Raw genomic sequence first — 14,766 nt, forward strand, 5'->3', positions numbered from 1 at the left:
AGACAGACACTTAGTAGGAGAAGCCCTCCCATACTGTTGAAGCAGATAGGAGGACTGGGGGGAAAGAGAGAGTTGGGAGACTGAGGGAGAAATGTAGAGGAGAAGAGGGAGACTGAGGGAGAAATAGAGAGATGAAGAGGGAGAAATGGAGAGAGGGATAGAGATGAAGAGGGAGAAATGGAGAGAGGGATAGAGATGAAGAGGGTGGGTGTGGGGAAATTCAGGCAGGACCTGAGGAGTGTGTGTGTATGTGTTTGTTTACCTCTGCAGCAGATGGTCAAGCAGTTCCGCTCATGGGTAGAGACGATGTGAAGAGTTAGGACTAACAACTACTTTAGATAACTTGTTTTGTGTGTGTGTGCGTGCGTGCGTGCGTGCGTGCGTGCGTGCGTGCGTGCGTGCGTGTGTGTGTGTGTGTGAAACCAATCCCCATCACTCAGAACTCCTTCATACTGATTCAATAATGATGTTTATTTATATCAGCGTCATCATACCATCGAACAAATAAATTCAAATACTTTAAAACATTTAAACTTTGTCACTAAATAAACACACATTTAATTGATTGAACTCAATTTATACTTTTTGAAAAACAGCTGTCTAGATATTTAACATCTTATAAGACAAAGACAATTAAACACTATAGATACAATACACCAACATGGACAGGAAGTGTTAACAGACACTATAGATACAATACACCAACATGGACAGGAAGTGTTAGCAGACACACTATAGATACAATACATCAACATGGACAGGAAGTGTTAGCAGACACACTATAGATACAATACACCAACATGGACAGGAAGTGTTAGCAGACACTATAGATACAATACACCAACATGGACAGGAAGTGTTAGCAGACACACTATAGATAGGATTCATTTATAAGAGTACACAACAGTGGAAAGGGTTAAAGGTCAGAGGTCAGGCTGAGTCCTGCAGCAGGTCGTGGTTGAGGAGCCCAGGGATTGAGGCGTACATCTCTTTCTCTCTGTCTCTCTCTCCCGTCCTCTCTCTTCTCTCCATCTCTCTGTCTCTGTCCGTGTCGAGCACAGACATACTGGATGCAGGCTTCCTGCTGGCCACCTTAGTGCCGGGGTCCTTAATGGGGTCCTTACTGGGCTGGAGAGGCAGCTTCCCTTCCAACCAATGGGTTACCATGTCCCCTTTACCCTGAAGATATAGGTTAGGGGTCAGGGGTTAGACGTTAAGGTTGAGAGAGGTTAGGGGGAAGTGGTTACAGGTCAAGGTTGAGAGAGGTTAGGGGTCAGCGGTTAGACGTTAAGGTTGAGAGAGGTTAGGGGTCAGGGGTTAGAGGTCAAGGTTGAGAGAGGTTAGGGGTCAGGGGTTAAAGGTTAAGGTTGAGAGAGGTTAGGGGTCAGTGGTTAGACGTTAAGGTTGAGAGAGGTTAGGGGTCAGAGGTCAAGGTTGAGAGAGGTTAGGGGTCAGGGGTTAGACGTTAAGGTTGAGAGAGGTTAGGGGTTAGAGGTCAAGGTTGAGAGAGGTTAGGGGTCAGGGGTTAGAGGTCAAGGTTGAGAGAGGTTAGGGGTCAGAGGTCAAGGTTGAGAGAGGTTAGGGGTCAGGGGTTAGACGTTAAGGTTGAGAGAGGTTAGGGGTTAGAGGTCAAGGTTGAGAGAGGTTAGGGGTCAGGGGTTAGACGTTAAGGTTGAGAGAGGTTAGGGGTTAGAGGTCAAGGTTAAGAGAGGTTAGGGGTCAGTGGTTACAGGTCAAGGTTGAGAGAGGTTAGGGGTCAGGGGTTAGAGGTCAAGGTTAAGAGAGGTTAGGGGTCAGGGGTTACAGGTCAATCTGAAATCTATTAAATAAAACAATTTCATCATCAATCTACCCCATAATGACAAAGTGAAAACAGTTTTATTTAAAAAAAATTGCAAATGTATAAAACATTTAAAACATAAATACTGTATTTGCATAAGTATTCAGACCCTTTGCTATGAGACTCGAAATTGAGCTCCTGTGCATCCTGTCTCCATTGATCATCCTTGAGATGTTTCTACAACTTGATTGCTCAGCTCAGTTGTCCTGAGTCTGCACAACTCTGCCAGGACCCACGATCAAGGGAGACCCTCAAGTGTTTTAATACTAAATCTCTTGACACAATGATGAAAACAATCATGGCCTCTAAACCTTCAAGCTGCATACTGGACCCTTTTCCAACTAAACTACTTAAAGAGCTGCTTCCTGTGCTTGGCCCACCTATGTGACAAACAATTTATACGAAATGCTTCAGTCTGGTTTTAGACCCCATCATAGCACTGAGACTGCACTTGTGAAGGTGGTAAATTACCTTTTAATGGCGTCAGACCGAGGCTCTGCATCTGTCCTCGTGCTCCTAGAACTTAGTGCTGCCTTTGACACCATCGATCACCACATTCTTTTGGAGAGATTGGAAACCCTAATTGCTTGGTCTACACGGACAAGTTCTGGCCTGGTTTAGATTTTATCTGTCGGAAAGATATCAATTTGTCTCTGTGGATGGTTTGTCCTCTGACAAATCAACTGTATATTTCGGTGTTCCTCAAGGCTCTGTTTTAGGACCATTATTGTTCTCACTATATATTTTACCTCTTGGGGATGACATTCGAAAACATGTTAACTTTCACTGCTATGCGGATGACACACAGCTGTACATTTCAATGAAACATGGTGAAGTCCCAAAATTGCCCTCGCTAGAAGCCTGTGTTTCAGACATAAGGAAGTGGATGGCTGCAAACGTTCTACTTTTAAACTCGGACAAAACAGAGATGCTTGTTCTAGGTCCCAAGAAACAAAGAGATCTTCTGTTGAATCTGACAATTAATCTTGATGGTTGTAAAGTCGTCTCAAATAAAACTGCGAAGGACCTCGGCGTTACTCTTGACCCTGATCTCTCTTTTGACGAATATATCAAGACTGTTTTAAGGACAGCTTTTTTCCATCTACGTAACATTGCAAAAATCAGAAACTTTCTGTCCAAAAATGCTGAAAAATGAATCCATGCTTTTGTCACTTCTAGGTTAGACTACTGCAATGCTCTACTTTCCGGCTACCCGGATAAAGCACTAAATAAACTTCAGTTAGTGCTAAACACGGCTGCTAGAATCCTGACTAGAACACCAAAAATGCATCAAATTACTCCAGTGCTAGCCTCTCTACACTCGCTTCCTGTTAAGGCAAGGGCTAATTTCAAGGTTTTACTGCTAACCTACAAAGCATTACATGGGCTTGCTCCTACCTATCTTTCCGGTTTGGTCCTACCGTACATACCTACATGTACACTACGGTCACAAGACGCAGGCCTCCTTACTGTCCCCAGAATTTCTAAGCAAACAGCTGGAGGCAGGGTTTTCTCCTATAGAGCTCCATTTTTATAGAATGGTCTGCCTATCCATGTGAGAGACGCAGACTCGGTCTCGACCTTTAAGTCTTTATTGAAGACTCATATCTTCAGTAGGTCCTATGATTGAGTGTAGTCTGGCCTAGGAGTGTGAAGGTGAACGGAAAGGCTCTGGAGCAACGAAGCGCCCTTGCTGTCTGCTTCTACACCTGCATTGCTTGCTGTTTGGGATTTTAGGCTGGGTTTCTGTACAGCACTTTGTGACATCAGCTGATGTAAGAAGGGCTTTATAAATACATTTGATTGATTGGAGTCCACCTGTGCTAAATTCAATTGATTGGACATGATTTGGAAAGGCACACACCTGTCTATATAAGGTCCCACAGTGACAGTGCATGTCAGAGCAAAAACCAAACCATGAGGTCGAAGGAATTGTTTGTAGAGCTCCGAGACAGGATTGTGTCGAGGCACAGATCTGGGGAAGGGTACCAAAAAATGCCTGCTGCATTGAAGGTCCCCAAGAACACAGTGGTCTCCATCATTCTTCAATGGAAGAAGTTTGGAACCTCCAAGACTCTTCCTAGAGCTGGTTGCCCGGCCAAACAATCAGGGGAGAAGGGCCTTGGTCATGGAGGTGACCAAGAACCAGATGGTCACTCTGACATAGCTCCAGAGTTTCTCTGTGGAGATGGGAGAACCTTCTAGAAGGACAACCACCTCTGCAGCACTCCACTAATCAGGCCTTTATGGTAGAGTGGCCAGACGGAAGCCACTCCTCAGTAAAAGGCACATGACAGACAGCTTGGAGTTTGCCAAAAGGCACCTAAAAGACTCTCAGACCATGAGAAACAAGATTCTCTGGTCTGATGAAACCAAGATTGAACTCCCTGTCCTGAATGCCAAGCGTCACATCTGGAGGAAACCTGACACCATCTCTATGTTGAAGCATGGTGGTGGCAGCATCATGCTGTGGGCATGTTTTTCAGCAGTAGGGACTGGGAGACTATCCCCAAGCTGACAAGGTAAAAATCTGTCATTCTGCCCTGAACAAGGCAGTTAACCCACTGTTCCCCAGGCCTTTTGTTGTAAATAAGAATTTGTTCCTAACTGACTTGCCTAGTTATATATAGGTTAAATAAAAAAAGACTAGTCAGGATCGATGCAATGATGATCGGAGAAAAGTACAGAGAGATCCTTGATGAAAAAATGCTCCAGAGCGTTTAGGACCTCAGGCTGGGTAGAAGGTTTACCATCCAACAGGACAACTACCCTAAACACACAGCCAAGACAACGCAGGAGTGGCTTCGGGACAAGTCTCTGAATGTCCTTGAGTGGCCCTGCCAGAGCCCGGACTTGAACCTGATTGAACATCTCTGGAGAGACCTTAAAGTAGCTCTGCAGCAACGCTCCCACTCCAACCTGACAGAGCTTGAGAGGATCTGCAGAGAAGAATGGGAGAAACTCCCCAAATACAGGTGTGCCAAGCTTGTAGTGTCATACCCAAGAAGACTCGAGGCTGTAATCGCTGCTAAAGGTGCTTCAACAAAGTACTGAATAAAGGGTCTGAATACTTATGCAAATGCAATATTTCAATTTTTTAAATTTGTAATACATTTGCAAAACATTTCTAAAAACCTATTTTTGCTTTGTCATTAAGTGGTATTGTGTGTAGATTGATGAGGGAAAAAACTATTTAATAAATTTTAGAACAAGGCTGTAACGTAACAAAATGTTTAAAAAGTCAATGGGTCTGAATACTTTCCCGAATGCAGTGCATGTATCCTGTATGTATCCTGTATGTATCCTGTATGTATCCTGTATATATCCTGTATAAATCCTGTATGTATCCTGTATGTATCCTGTATGTATCCTGTATGTATCCTGTATATATCCTGTATATATCCTGTATGTATCCTGTATATATTCTGTATGTATCCTGTATGTATCCTGTATGTATCCTGTATGTATCCTGTATATATCCTGTATGTATCCTGTATGTATCCTGTATGTATCCTGTATGTATCCTGTATGTATCCTGTATGTATCCTGTATATATCCTGTATATATCCTGTATGTATCCTGTATATATCCTGTATGTATCCTGTATATATCCTGTATATATCCTGTATGTATCCTGTATATATCCTGTATGTATCCTGTATATATCCTGTATGTATCCTGTATATATCCTGTATATATCCTGTATGTATCCTGTATATATCCTGTATGTATCCTGTATATATCCTGTATGTATCCTGTATATATCCTGTATATATCCTGTATGTATCCTGTATATATCCTGTATGTATCCTGTATATATCCTGTATATAGAACACACCTTGACTTGCAGCATCCCTCTACATTGCAGCAGGTATCCTCCTATCTCCTCTAGGAGGTAGAATGTACTGGAGCTGACCTGGATCTTCAGGGCTGTATGGGGAGAGACCAACCACTTCCTTAGCATTAGCTTCTACAGTCACTGCCATAGAGATACTATGGTACCAGTGGAATTACTTCCTTAGCATTAGCTTCTACAGTCACTGCCATAGAGATACTATGGTACCAGTGGAATTACTTCTTTAGCATTAGCTTCCACTTTCACAGTGATAGAGATCGTCTATTTACTTTTATAAACTGGGTAGTTCGAGCTCTGAATGCTGATTGGCTAACAGCTTATTAACAGTTATTACAAAACACGTATTTTTACTGCTCTATTTACGTTGGTAACCAGTTTATAACAGCAATAAAGCACCTCAGGGGTTTGTGGTATATGGTCAATATACCACGGCTAAGGGCTGTGTCCAGGCACTCCGCGCTGTGTCGTGCTTCAGAACAGCTCTTTGCCGTGGTATATTGGTCATATACCACACCCACTTTTGCCTTATTGCTTAAATAAACCATCTCTGAGACTGTATTGTTCCTGTGGAAGTACTTCCTTAGCATTAGCATCAACTCTCACTGTATTGTCACTGTGGAATCACTTCCTTAGGTATTACCATCTAAAGTCACCATGGAAAAACACTTAAAGATCCTATGTTCCCTGTCGGAACTCTTCCTTAGCATTAGCATCAACTCTCATTGCCATAAAGATCCTATGTTCCCTGTGGGAACTCTTCCTTAGCATTAGCTTCTACCATTACTGCCATAAAGATCCTATGTTCCCTGTGGGAACTCTTCCTTAGCATTAGCATCAACTCTCACTGCCATAAAGATCCTATGTTCCCTATGGGAACTCTTCCTTAGCATTAGCATCAACTCTCATTGCCATAAAGATCCTATGTTCCCCGTGGGAACTCTTCCTTAGCATTAGCTTCTGCCATCACTGCCATAAAGATCCTATGTTCCCTGTGGGCCCTCTTCCTTAGCATTAGCATCAACTCTCACTGCCATAAAGATCCTATGTTCCCTGTGGGAACTCTTCCTTAGCATTAGCATCAACTCTCACTGCCATAAAGATCCTATGTTCCCTGTGGGAACTCTTCGTTAGCATTAGCTTCTGCCATCACTGCCATAAAGATCCTATGTTCCCTGTGGGAACTCTTCCTTAGCATTAGCTTCTGCCATCACTGCCATAAAGATCCTATGTTCCCTGTGGGCACTCTTCCTTAGCATTAGCATCAACTCTCACTGCCATAAAGATCCTATGTTCCCTGTGGGAACTCTTCCTTAGCATTAGCTTCTGCCATCACTGCCATAAAGATCCTATGTTCCCTGTGGGCACTCTTCCTTAGCATTAGCATCAACTCTCATTGCCATAAAGATCCTATGTTCCCTGTGGGAACTCTTCCTTAGCATTAGCTTCTGCCATCACTGCCATAAAGATCCTATGTTCCCTGCGGGAACTCTTCCTTAGCATTAGCTTCTGCCATCACTGCCATAAAGATCCTATGTTCCCTGTGGGAACTCTTCCTTAGCATTAGCTTCTGCCATCACTGCCATAAAGATCCTATGTTCCCTGTGGGAACTCTTCCTTAGCATTAGCTTCTGCCATCACTGCCATAAAGATCCTATATTCCCTGTGGGAACTCTTCCTTAGCATTAGCTTCTGCCATCACTGCCATACACTTCCTTAGCATGATTACCCTCGCTGGTGGACTCCATCCTAGAGGAGGTGTTGACCGTGTCTCCAAACAGACAGTAGCGAGGCATCTTGGTCCCCACCACACCGGCTACCACAGGACCTGCAGGGAGGGGGGGCAAGAGTGTGTGTCTGTGTGTCTGTGTGTGTGTGTGTGTGTCTGTAGTTGTGTGTGTGTGTGTGTGTGTGTGTGTGTGTGTGTGTGTGTGTGTGTGTGTGTGTGTGTGTGTGTGTGTGTGTGTGTGTGTGTGTGTGTGTGTGTGTGTGTGTGTGTGTGTGTGTGTTACCAGAGTGTATCCCGGCCCGTGTGTGTGTGTGTGTGTGTGTATCTGTAGTCGTGTGTGTGTGTGTGTTACCAGAGTGTATCCCGGCCCGTGTGTGTGTGTGTGTGTGTGTGTGTGTGTTACCTGAGTGTATCCCGGCCCGTGTGTGTGTGTGTGTGTGTGTGTGTGTGTGTGTGTGTGTGTGTGTGTGTGTGTGTGTGTGTGTGTGTGTGTGTGTGTGTATCTGTAGTCGTGTGTGTGTGTGTGTTACCTGAGTGTATCCCGGCCCGTATCTGTAGTTGTGTGTTGGGTTTGTGTGGTATCCTGAAGGTCCGACACACTCCGACCAGGTCCAAAGCCATGCTGGAGATCTCTGCCGCATGCTGAATCCCGTTCTCCCTGGGTATCCCAGACACCACCATGTCTACACACACACACATGGTTATTCAGTCACCTGCATGCTGGATCCCATCCTCCCTGGGTATCCCAGACACCACCATGTCTACACACACACACATGGTTATTCAGTCACCTGCATGCTGGATCCCATCCTCCCTGGGTATCCCAGACACCACCATGTCTACACACACACACATGGTTATTCAGTCACCTGCATGCTGGATCCCATCCTCCCTGGGTATCCCCCATTCACATCACACAGATATACTGGGAGTTTTACTGTAACCACGGTGACATACTCACAGGCATCCCCTATGGTCTCCACCTTGTACACGTCATAGTTGTCGATGATGTCATCAAAAGTCGTGTAGAGCTTATTGAGGAAGTCGACCACTTGGTAAGGAGTACTGGTGCTGGAGAGGTGGGTGAACCCTACGATGTCACTACACACACACACACACACACACACACACACACACACACACACACCACACACACACACACCCACACACACACACTGAGTAGTGGTGCTGGACAGGTGGGTGAACCCTGCTGTGTTACTACATACAGTATAGAGAGAATCAGGTAAAGGTAAGAGAGTTAGATTTAGAGTTAGGATTAGAGTTAGACTTAGAGTTAGGATTAGAGTTAGACTTAGAGTTAGAGTTAGCCTCTCAATTCTAGCCTCTGTCTGTCTATCAATCTGGTCTATCTGTCTATCTCCCCCCTCTCTTTCTCTCTCTCTCACCCCCCCTTCCTTCATTCTCTCTCTCACCCCTTTCCCTCTCTGTCTCCCCCCTTTCCCTTCCTTCATTCTCTCTCTCACCCCTTTCCCTCTCTGTCTCCCCCCTTTCCCTTCCCTCATTTTCTCTCTCACCTGAAGAAGACAGTAGCACTGACGTAACTCTGGGCCTGCAATGGTTTGCCCTGCCTCAGATCGTCAGCTACCTGCTTCGGGAGCATACCTGCGCACACGCACGCACACACACACACACACACACACACACACACACACACACAGACAGACAGACAGACACACACACACACACACACACACACACACACACACACACACACACACACACACACACACACACACACACACACACACACACACACACACACACACACACACACACACACACACACACACACACACACACACACACAGACAGACAGATAGAGGCACATCCGTTTCACTGGTACTACTATATTATCAATGAGCAACAGAGGAAAACCCTCCCCAAAATGGCTTCCCCTCAATGGGGAATAATAATAGAATAGATCCAAAATGGCGTCCGTACTGTAGAGCAGTCGGTCAGTTTTCTGTTTCTCATGCATCAGGTCCTGGGTCCTCTCTGCTACCAGGACCTCCAGGTGCTTACTGTATTTCTCCATCTACACACACGCACACACACACACACACACACACACACACACACACACACACACACACACACACACACACACACACACACACACACACACACACACTGGATTGTGTTCCTGGATTTTGCGGAAGTCTTTGTAAAGTTCTGTGAAGGTTTTTGTAATGTTTGTGTAAATGTTGCTGCTGTAGTTTTGTAACAATGTGTGAAGGTTGTTATAAAGTTGTGTAAACGTTGCTGTAATGTTGCCTCGTACCAGGTTCATCATCATGTCCACAGGGCTCACTTTATTGGGGTTGATCCGGTAGACGAACTTCCTGATCTGCTCGAAGGTGGGCCGGTGGACTGGGCTATGAGACCGACACCTTCTGATGAGCTACGGCAACACGGAGGGGACACACAACACACCTCACACAGTCATCTATATCAGACACTCGGAGAATAACACACCTCACACAGTCATCTATATCAGACACTCGGGGAATAACGCACCTCACACAGTCATCTATATCAGACACTCGGGGAATAACACACCTCACACAGTCATCTATATCAGACACTCGGAGAATAACACACCTCACACAGTCATCTATATCAGACACTCGGAGAATAACACACCTCACACAGTCATCTATATCAGACACTCGGAGAATAACACACCTCACACAGTCATCTATATCAGACACTCGGAGAATAACACACCTCACACAGTCATCTATATCAGACACTCGGGGAATAACACACCTCACACAGTCATCTATATCAGACACTCGGAGAATAACACACCTCACACAGTCATCTATATCAGACACTCGGAGAATAACACACCTCACACAGTCATCTATATCAGACACTCGGAGAATAACACACCTCACACAGTCATCTATATCAGACACTCGGAGAATAGCACACCTCACACAGTCATCTATATCAGACACTCGGAGAATAGCACACCTCACACAGTCATCTATATCAGACACTCGGAGAATAACACACCTCACACAGTCATCTATATCAGACACTCGGAGAATAGCACACCTCACACAGTCATCTATATCAGACACTCGGAGAATAACACACCTCACACAGTCATCTATATCAGACACTCGGGGAATAACACACCTCACACAGTCATCTATATCAGACACTCGGGGAATAACGCACCTCACACATTCATCTATATCAGACACTCGGAGAATAAACCTCCGTACTTCCATGCATATTCTGCATGACACACAAACCCCTCCCTCTCCGTACCTCGACGTACTCTGCGGGACAGGGACAGGTGTTGTCGGCTTTGCCAGAGATTAGTTCTGGGAGTGGGGGGCACCAAGCACTCTCTAGAGAACTGTCCTCAACCTGGGGAGGGAGAGAGAGAGAGAGAAGGGGGAGGGAGAGAGAGGTGGGGAGGAAGAAAGAGAGAGGGAGAGAGAGAGGGGGGCGGAGAGGGGGGGAGAAAGAGAGGGAGGGAGAGAGAGGGGAGCGGAGAGGGAGGGAGAGAGAGGGGAGCGGAGAGGGAGGGAGAGAGGGGGGAGGGAGATGGGGAGGGATTTGGGGGGAGGGAGGGAGAGGGGGTAGGGGGAGGGAGATGGGGAGGGAGAGGAGGGAGGGGGATGAGGAGGGAGAGGAGGGAGGGGGATGGGGAGGGAGAGGAGGGAGGGGGATGAGGAGGGAGAGGAGGGAGGGGGATGAGGAGGGAGAGGAGGGATATGATGAAGATACATCTAATGCTCTACCAATGGTTCTTAGAAAGGACCTTTGTTTGTATGAATGGATGGTGAATGTTGTCAGGATTAGACAGTCGTTCCCAAACGTTTTGAGAATGACAGTGTTGACCCTTCTTTTTCAAGACCTCTGCAATCCGCCCTGTCATGTTGTCAATTAACTTCTGCGCCACTTCCTGACTGATGGCAGCCCATTCTTGCATATTCAATGCTTGGAGTTTGTCAGAATTGGTGGAATTGTTTTGATTTTTTTTGCTTGTCCACCCGCCTCTTGAAGATTGACCACAAGTTCTCAATGGGATTAAGGTCTGGGGAGTTTCCTGGCAATGGACCCAAAATATCGATGTTTTGTTCCCCGAGCTACTTAGTTATAACTTTAGCCTTATGACAAGGTGCATTGTTCATCACCAAACTGTTCCTGGATGGTTGGGAGAAGTTGCTCTCGGAGGATGTGTTGATACCATTCTTTATTAATGGCTGTGTTCTTAGGCAAAATTGTGAGTGAGGCCACTCCCTTGGCTGAGAAGCAACCCCACACATGAATGGTCTCAGGATGCTTTACTGTTGGCATGACACAGGACTGATGGTAGTGCTCACCTTGTCTTCTCCGGACAAGCTTTTTCCCGGATGCCCCAAACAATCGGAACGGGGATTCATCAGAGAAAATGACTTTACCCCAGTCCTCAGCAGTCCAATCCCTGTACCTTTTGCAGAATATCAGTCTGTCCCTGATGTTTTTCCTGAAGAGAAGTGGCTTCTTTGCTGCCCTTCTTGACACCAGGCCATCCTTCAAAGGTCTTCGCCTCACTGTGCGTGCAGATACACTCACACCTGCCTGCTGCCATTCCTGAGCAAGCTCTGTACTGGTGGTGCCCCGATCCCGCAGCTGAATCAACTTTAGGAGACGGTCCTGGCGCTTGCTGGACTGTCTTGGGCGCTCTGAGGCCTTCTTCACAATAATTGAACCGCTCTCCTTGAAGTTCTTGATGATCCGATAAATGGTTGATTTAGGTGCAATCTTACTGGCAGCACTATCCTTGCCTGTGAAGCCCTTTTTGTGCAATGCAATGATGACGGCATGTGTTTCCTTGCAGGTAACCATGGTTGACAGAGGAAGAACAATGATTCCAAGCACCACCCTCCTTTTGAAGCTTCCAGTCTGTTATGCGAACTCAATCAGCATGACAGAGTGATCTCCAGCCTTGTCCTCGTCAACACTCACACCTGTGTTAACGAGAGAATCACTGACATGATGTCAGCTGGTCCTTTTGTGGCAGGGCTGAAATGCAGTGGAAATGTTTTTGGGGGGAATCAGTTCATTTACATGGCAAAGAGGGACTTTGCAATTAATCTTATCATTCTTCATAACATTCTGGAGTATATGCAAATTGCCATCATACAAACTGAGGCAGCAAACTTTGTGTAAATTAATATTTGTGTCATTCTCAAAACGTTTGGCCACGACTGTGTATGACGGTTCGCTGCTCAACAGATGCCGATGAAGAGATACAGGTTATGGTCAGTCTCACACACACACACACACACACACACACGCACACGCACACGCACGCACGCACGCACGCACGCACACACACACACACACACACACACACACACACACACACACACGCCCCTCAAACAGTACATGCACATACACACATTCCTCCTCCAACATCCACTTACTGGGACAGGGTCACTGCGAGTGGCTATCTCCAGTAGAATTATGGAGTAGCTGGAAAGACATATACAAGTTCATAGATACTTGAGTGACAGTGTGTGTGTGTTTATGTACATCCATGTGTGTGTGTGTTTGTTTGTGTGTGTGTGTGTGTGTTTATGTACATCCATTTGTGTGTGTGTTTGTTTGTTTGTGTGTGTGTGTGTTTATGTACATCCATTTGTGTGTGTGTGTGTTTGTTTGTGTGTGTGTGTGTGTGTTTATGTACATCCATGTGTGTGTGTGTTTGTTTGTGTGAGTGTGTGTGTGTTTATGTACATCCATTTGTGTGTGGGTGCGTGTGTGTGTGTGTTTATGTACATCCATGTGTGTGTGTGTGTGTTTGTGTGTGTGTGTGTGTTTGTGAGTGTGTGTGTGTGTGTGTGTGTGTGTGTGGGTGCGTGTGTGTGTGTGTGTGTGTGTGTGTGTTTATGTACATCCATGTGTGTGTGTGTGTGTTTGTGAGTGTGTGTATGTTTATGTACATCCATTTGTGTGTGTGTCACCTGAAGACGTCCCCGGGCAGGGTCGGTTCCTGGTTGGATGTCTGGCACTCAGGAGGCGTGTACACCTCTCTCAGCCTCATCTGATAGGATGACAGGGGTTCTGCTGCATCCTCCCTTCGATAGATGGTCAGACAGTAATCTGGAAAGGCTTTGAGGTTAGGTTCAGACCAGCGTGTGCTCTACCTTGCCTGGAGTGATAGATGGTGGGAGTTGTAGTTTTGTGACTATCAGATGGTGGGAGTTGTAGTTTTGTGACTATCAGATGGTGGGAGTTGTAGTTTTGTGACTATCAGATGGGGGGAGTTGTAGTTTTGTGAGTATCAGATGGTGGGAGTTGTAGTTTTGTGACTATCAGATGGTGGGAGTTGTAGTTTTGTGACTATCAGATGGTGGGAGTTGTAGTTTTGTGACTATCAGATGGTGGGAGTTGTAGTTTTGTGACTATCAGATGGTGGGAGTTGTAGTTTTGTGACTATCAGATGGGGGGAGTTGTAGTTTTGTGACTATCAGATGGGGGGAGTTGTAGTTTTGTGACTATCAGATGGTGGGAGTTGTAGTTTTGTGACTATCAGATGGTGGGAGATGCAGTTTTGTGACTATAATATTGGTCATTTTAAGCCAGTCTAGCTTAATCGAAAACCAATAAAATGATTGAAATGACTTCAAACAGTATTTGAACCCAGAACCGGCTAGATTAAAAGTCAGAGGTGAGGTCATTGGTTAAAGGGTAAAGGTCAGGGGTTAAAGGTTACCAGTGATTTTGCAGACCAGGCCGGCAGGTTTTACAGTGTACAGACTAGGGATTATTATAGGTCAGGGGGTAAAGGTTACCAGGGATCTTGCAGACCAGGCGGGCAGGTTTTACAGTGTACAGACTAGGGATTATCATAGGTCAGGGGGTAAAGGTTACCAGGGATCTTGCAGACCAGGCGGGCAGGTTTTACAGTGTACAGGCTAGGGATTATTATAGGTCAGGGGGTAAAGGTTACCAGGGATCTTGCAGACCAGGCCGGCAGGTTTTACAGTGTACAGGCTAGGGATTATTATAGGTCAGGGGGTAAAGGTTACCAGGGATCTTGCAGACGAGGCGGGCAGGTTTTACAGTGTACGGACCAGGGATTATTATAGGTCAGGGGGTAAAGGTTACCAGTGATTTTGCAGACCCAGCGGTCATCCAGAACACAGTTTAGTGATTTGAGGCGGCCATGACAGATCCTGTGTTGGTGGAGGTATGACATTCCTCGGGCTATATCTGTAGCAAAGGAGAACCTGCAACACAAACACAATGAAGTCAAAGGTTAGATGTCAGGGGTCAAGGGTCTGGGGTAAAGGTTAGGGAACCCCCACACAA

The 14,766-nt window shown here is 45.8% G+C and overlaps 1 protein-coding gene across 2 annotated transcripts in view; it reads right to left on the minus strand.

Annotated features, from left to right (window-relative positions):
* Window positions 1-461: 461 nt before the first annotated feature.
* The window catches only part of LOC129835545 (atrial natriuretic peptide receptor 2), a 45,418-nt gene continuing 31,113 nt past the window's right edge, over window positions 462-14,766 (minus strand). For both annotated transcript variants that reach the window (XM_055901224.1, XM_055901225.1), the window contains 12 exons: window positions 14,563-14,684; window positions 13,416-13,554; window positions 12,876-12,924; window positions 10,726-10,827; window positions 9,725-9,844; window positions 9,385-9,478; window positions 8,958-9,045; window positions 8,384-8,523; window positions 7,953-8,105; window positions 7,423-7,521; window positions 5,679-5,770; window positions 462-1,179 (listed from right to left, as the gene is read on the minus strand). In XM_055901224.1, the coding sequence (XP_055757199.1) occupies window positions 931-1,179; window positions 5,679-5,770; window positions 7,423-7,521; window positions 7,953-8,105; window positions 8,384-8,523; window positions 8,958-9,045; window positions 9,385-9,478; window positions 9,725-9,844; window positions 10,726-10,827; window positions 12,876-12,924; window positions 13,416-13,554; window positions 14,563-14,684 (1,447 nt within the window). In that variant the 3' untranslated portion in view covers window positions 462-930. The remainder of the gene's footprint in view (window positions 1,180-5,678; window positions 5,771-7,422; window positions 7,522-7,952; window positions 8,106-8,383; window positions 8,524-8,957; window positions 9,046-9,384; window positions 9,479-9,724; window positions 9,845-10,725; window positions 10,828-12,875; window positions 12,925-13,415; window positions 13,555-14,562; window positions 14,685-14,766) is intronic.

This window comes from Salvelinus fontinalis, chromosome 36, assembly GCF_029448725.1.
Source record: "Salvelinus fontinalis isolate EN_2023a chromosome 36, ASM2944872v1, whole genome shotgun sequence".
Classification (NCBI taxonomy): Eukaryota; Metazoa; Chordata; class Actinopteri; order Salmoniformes; family Salmonidae; genus Salvelinus; species Salvelinus fontinalis.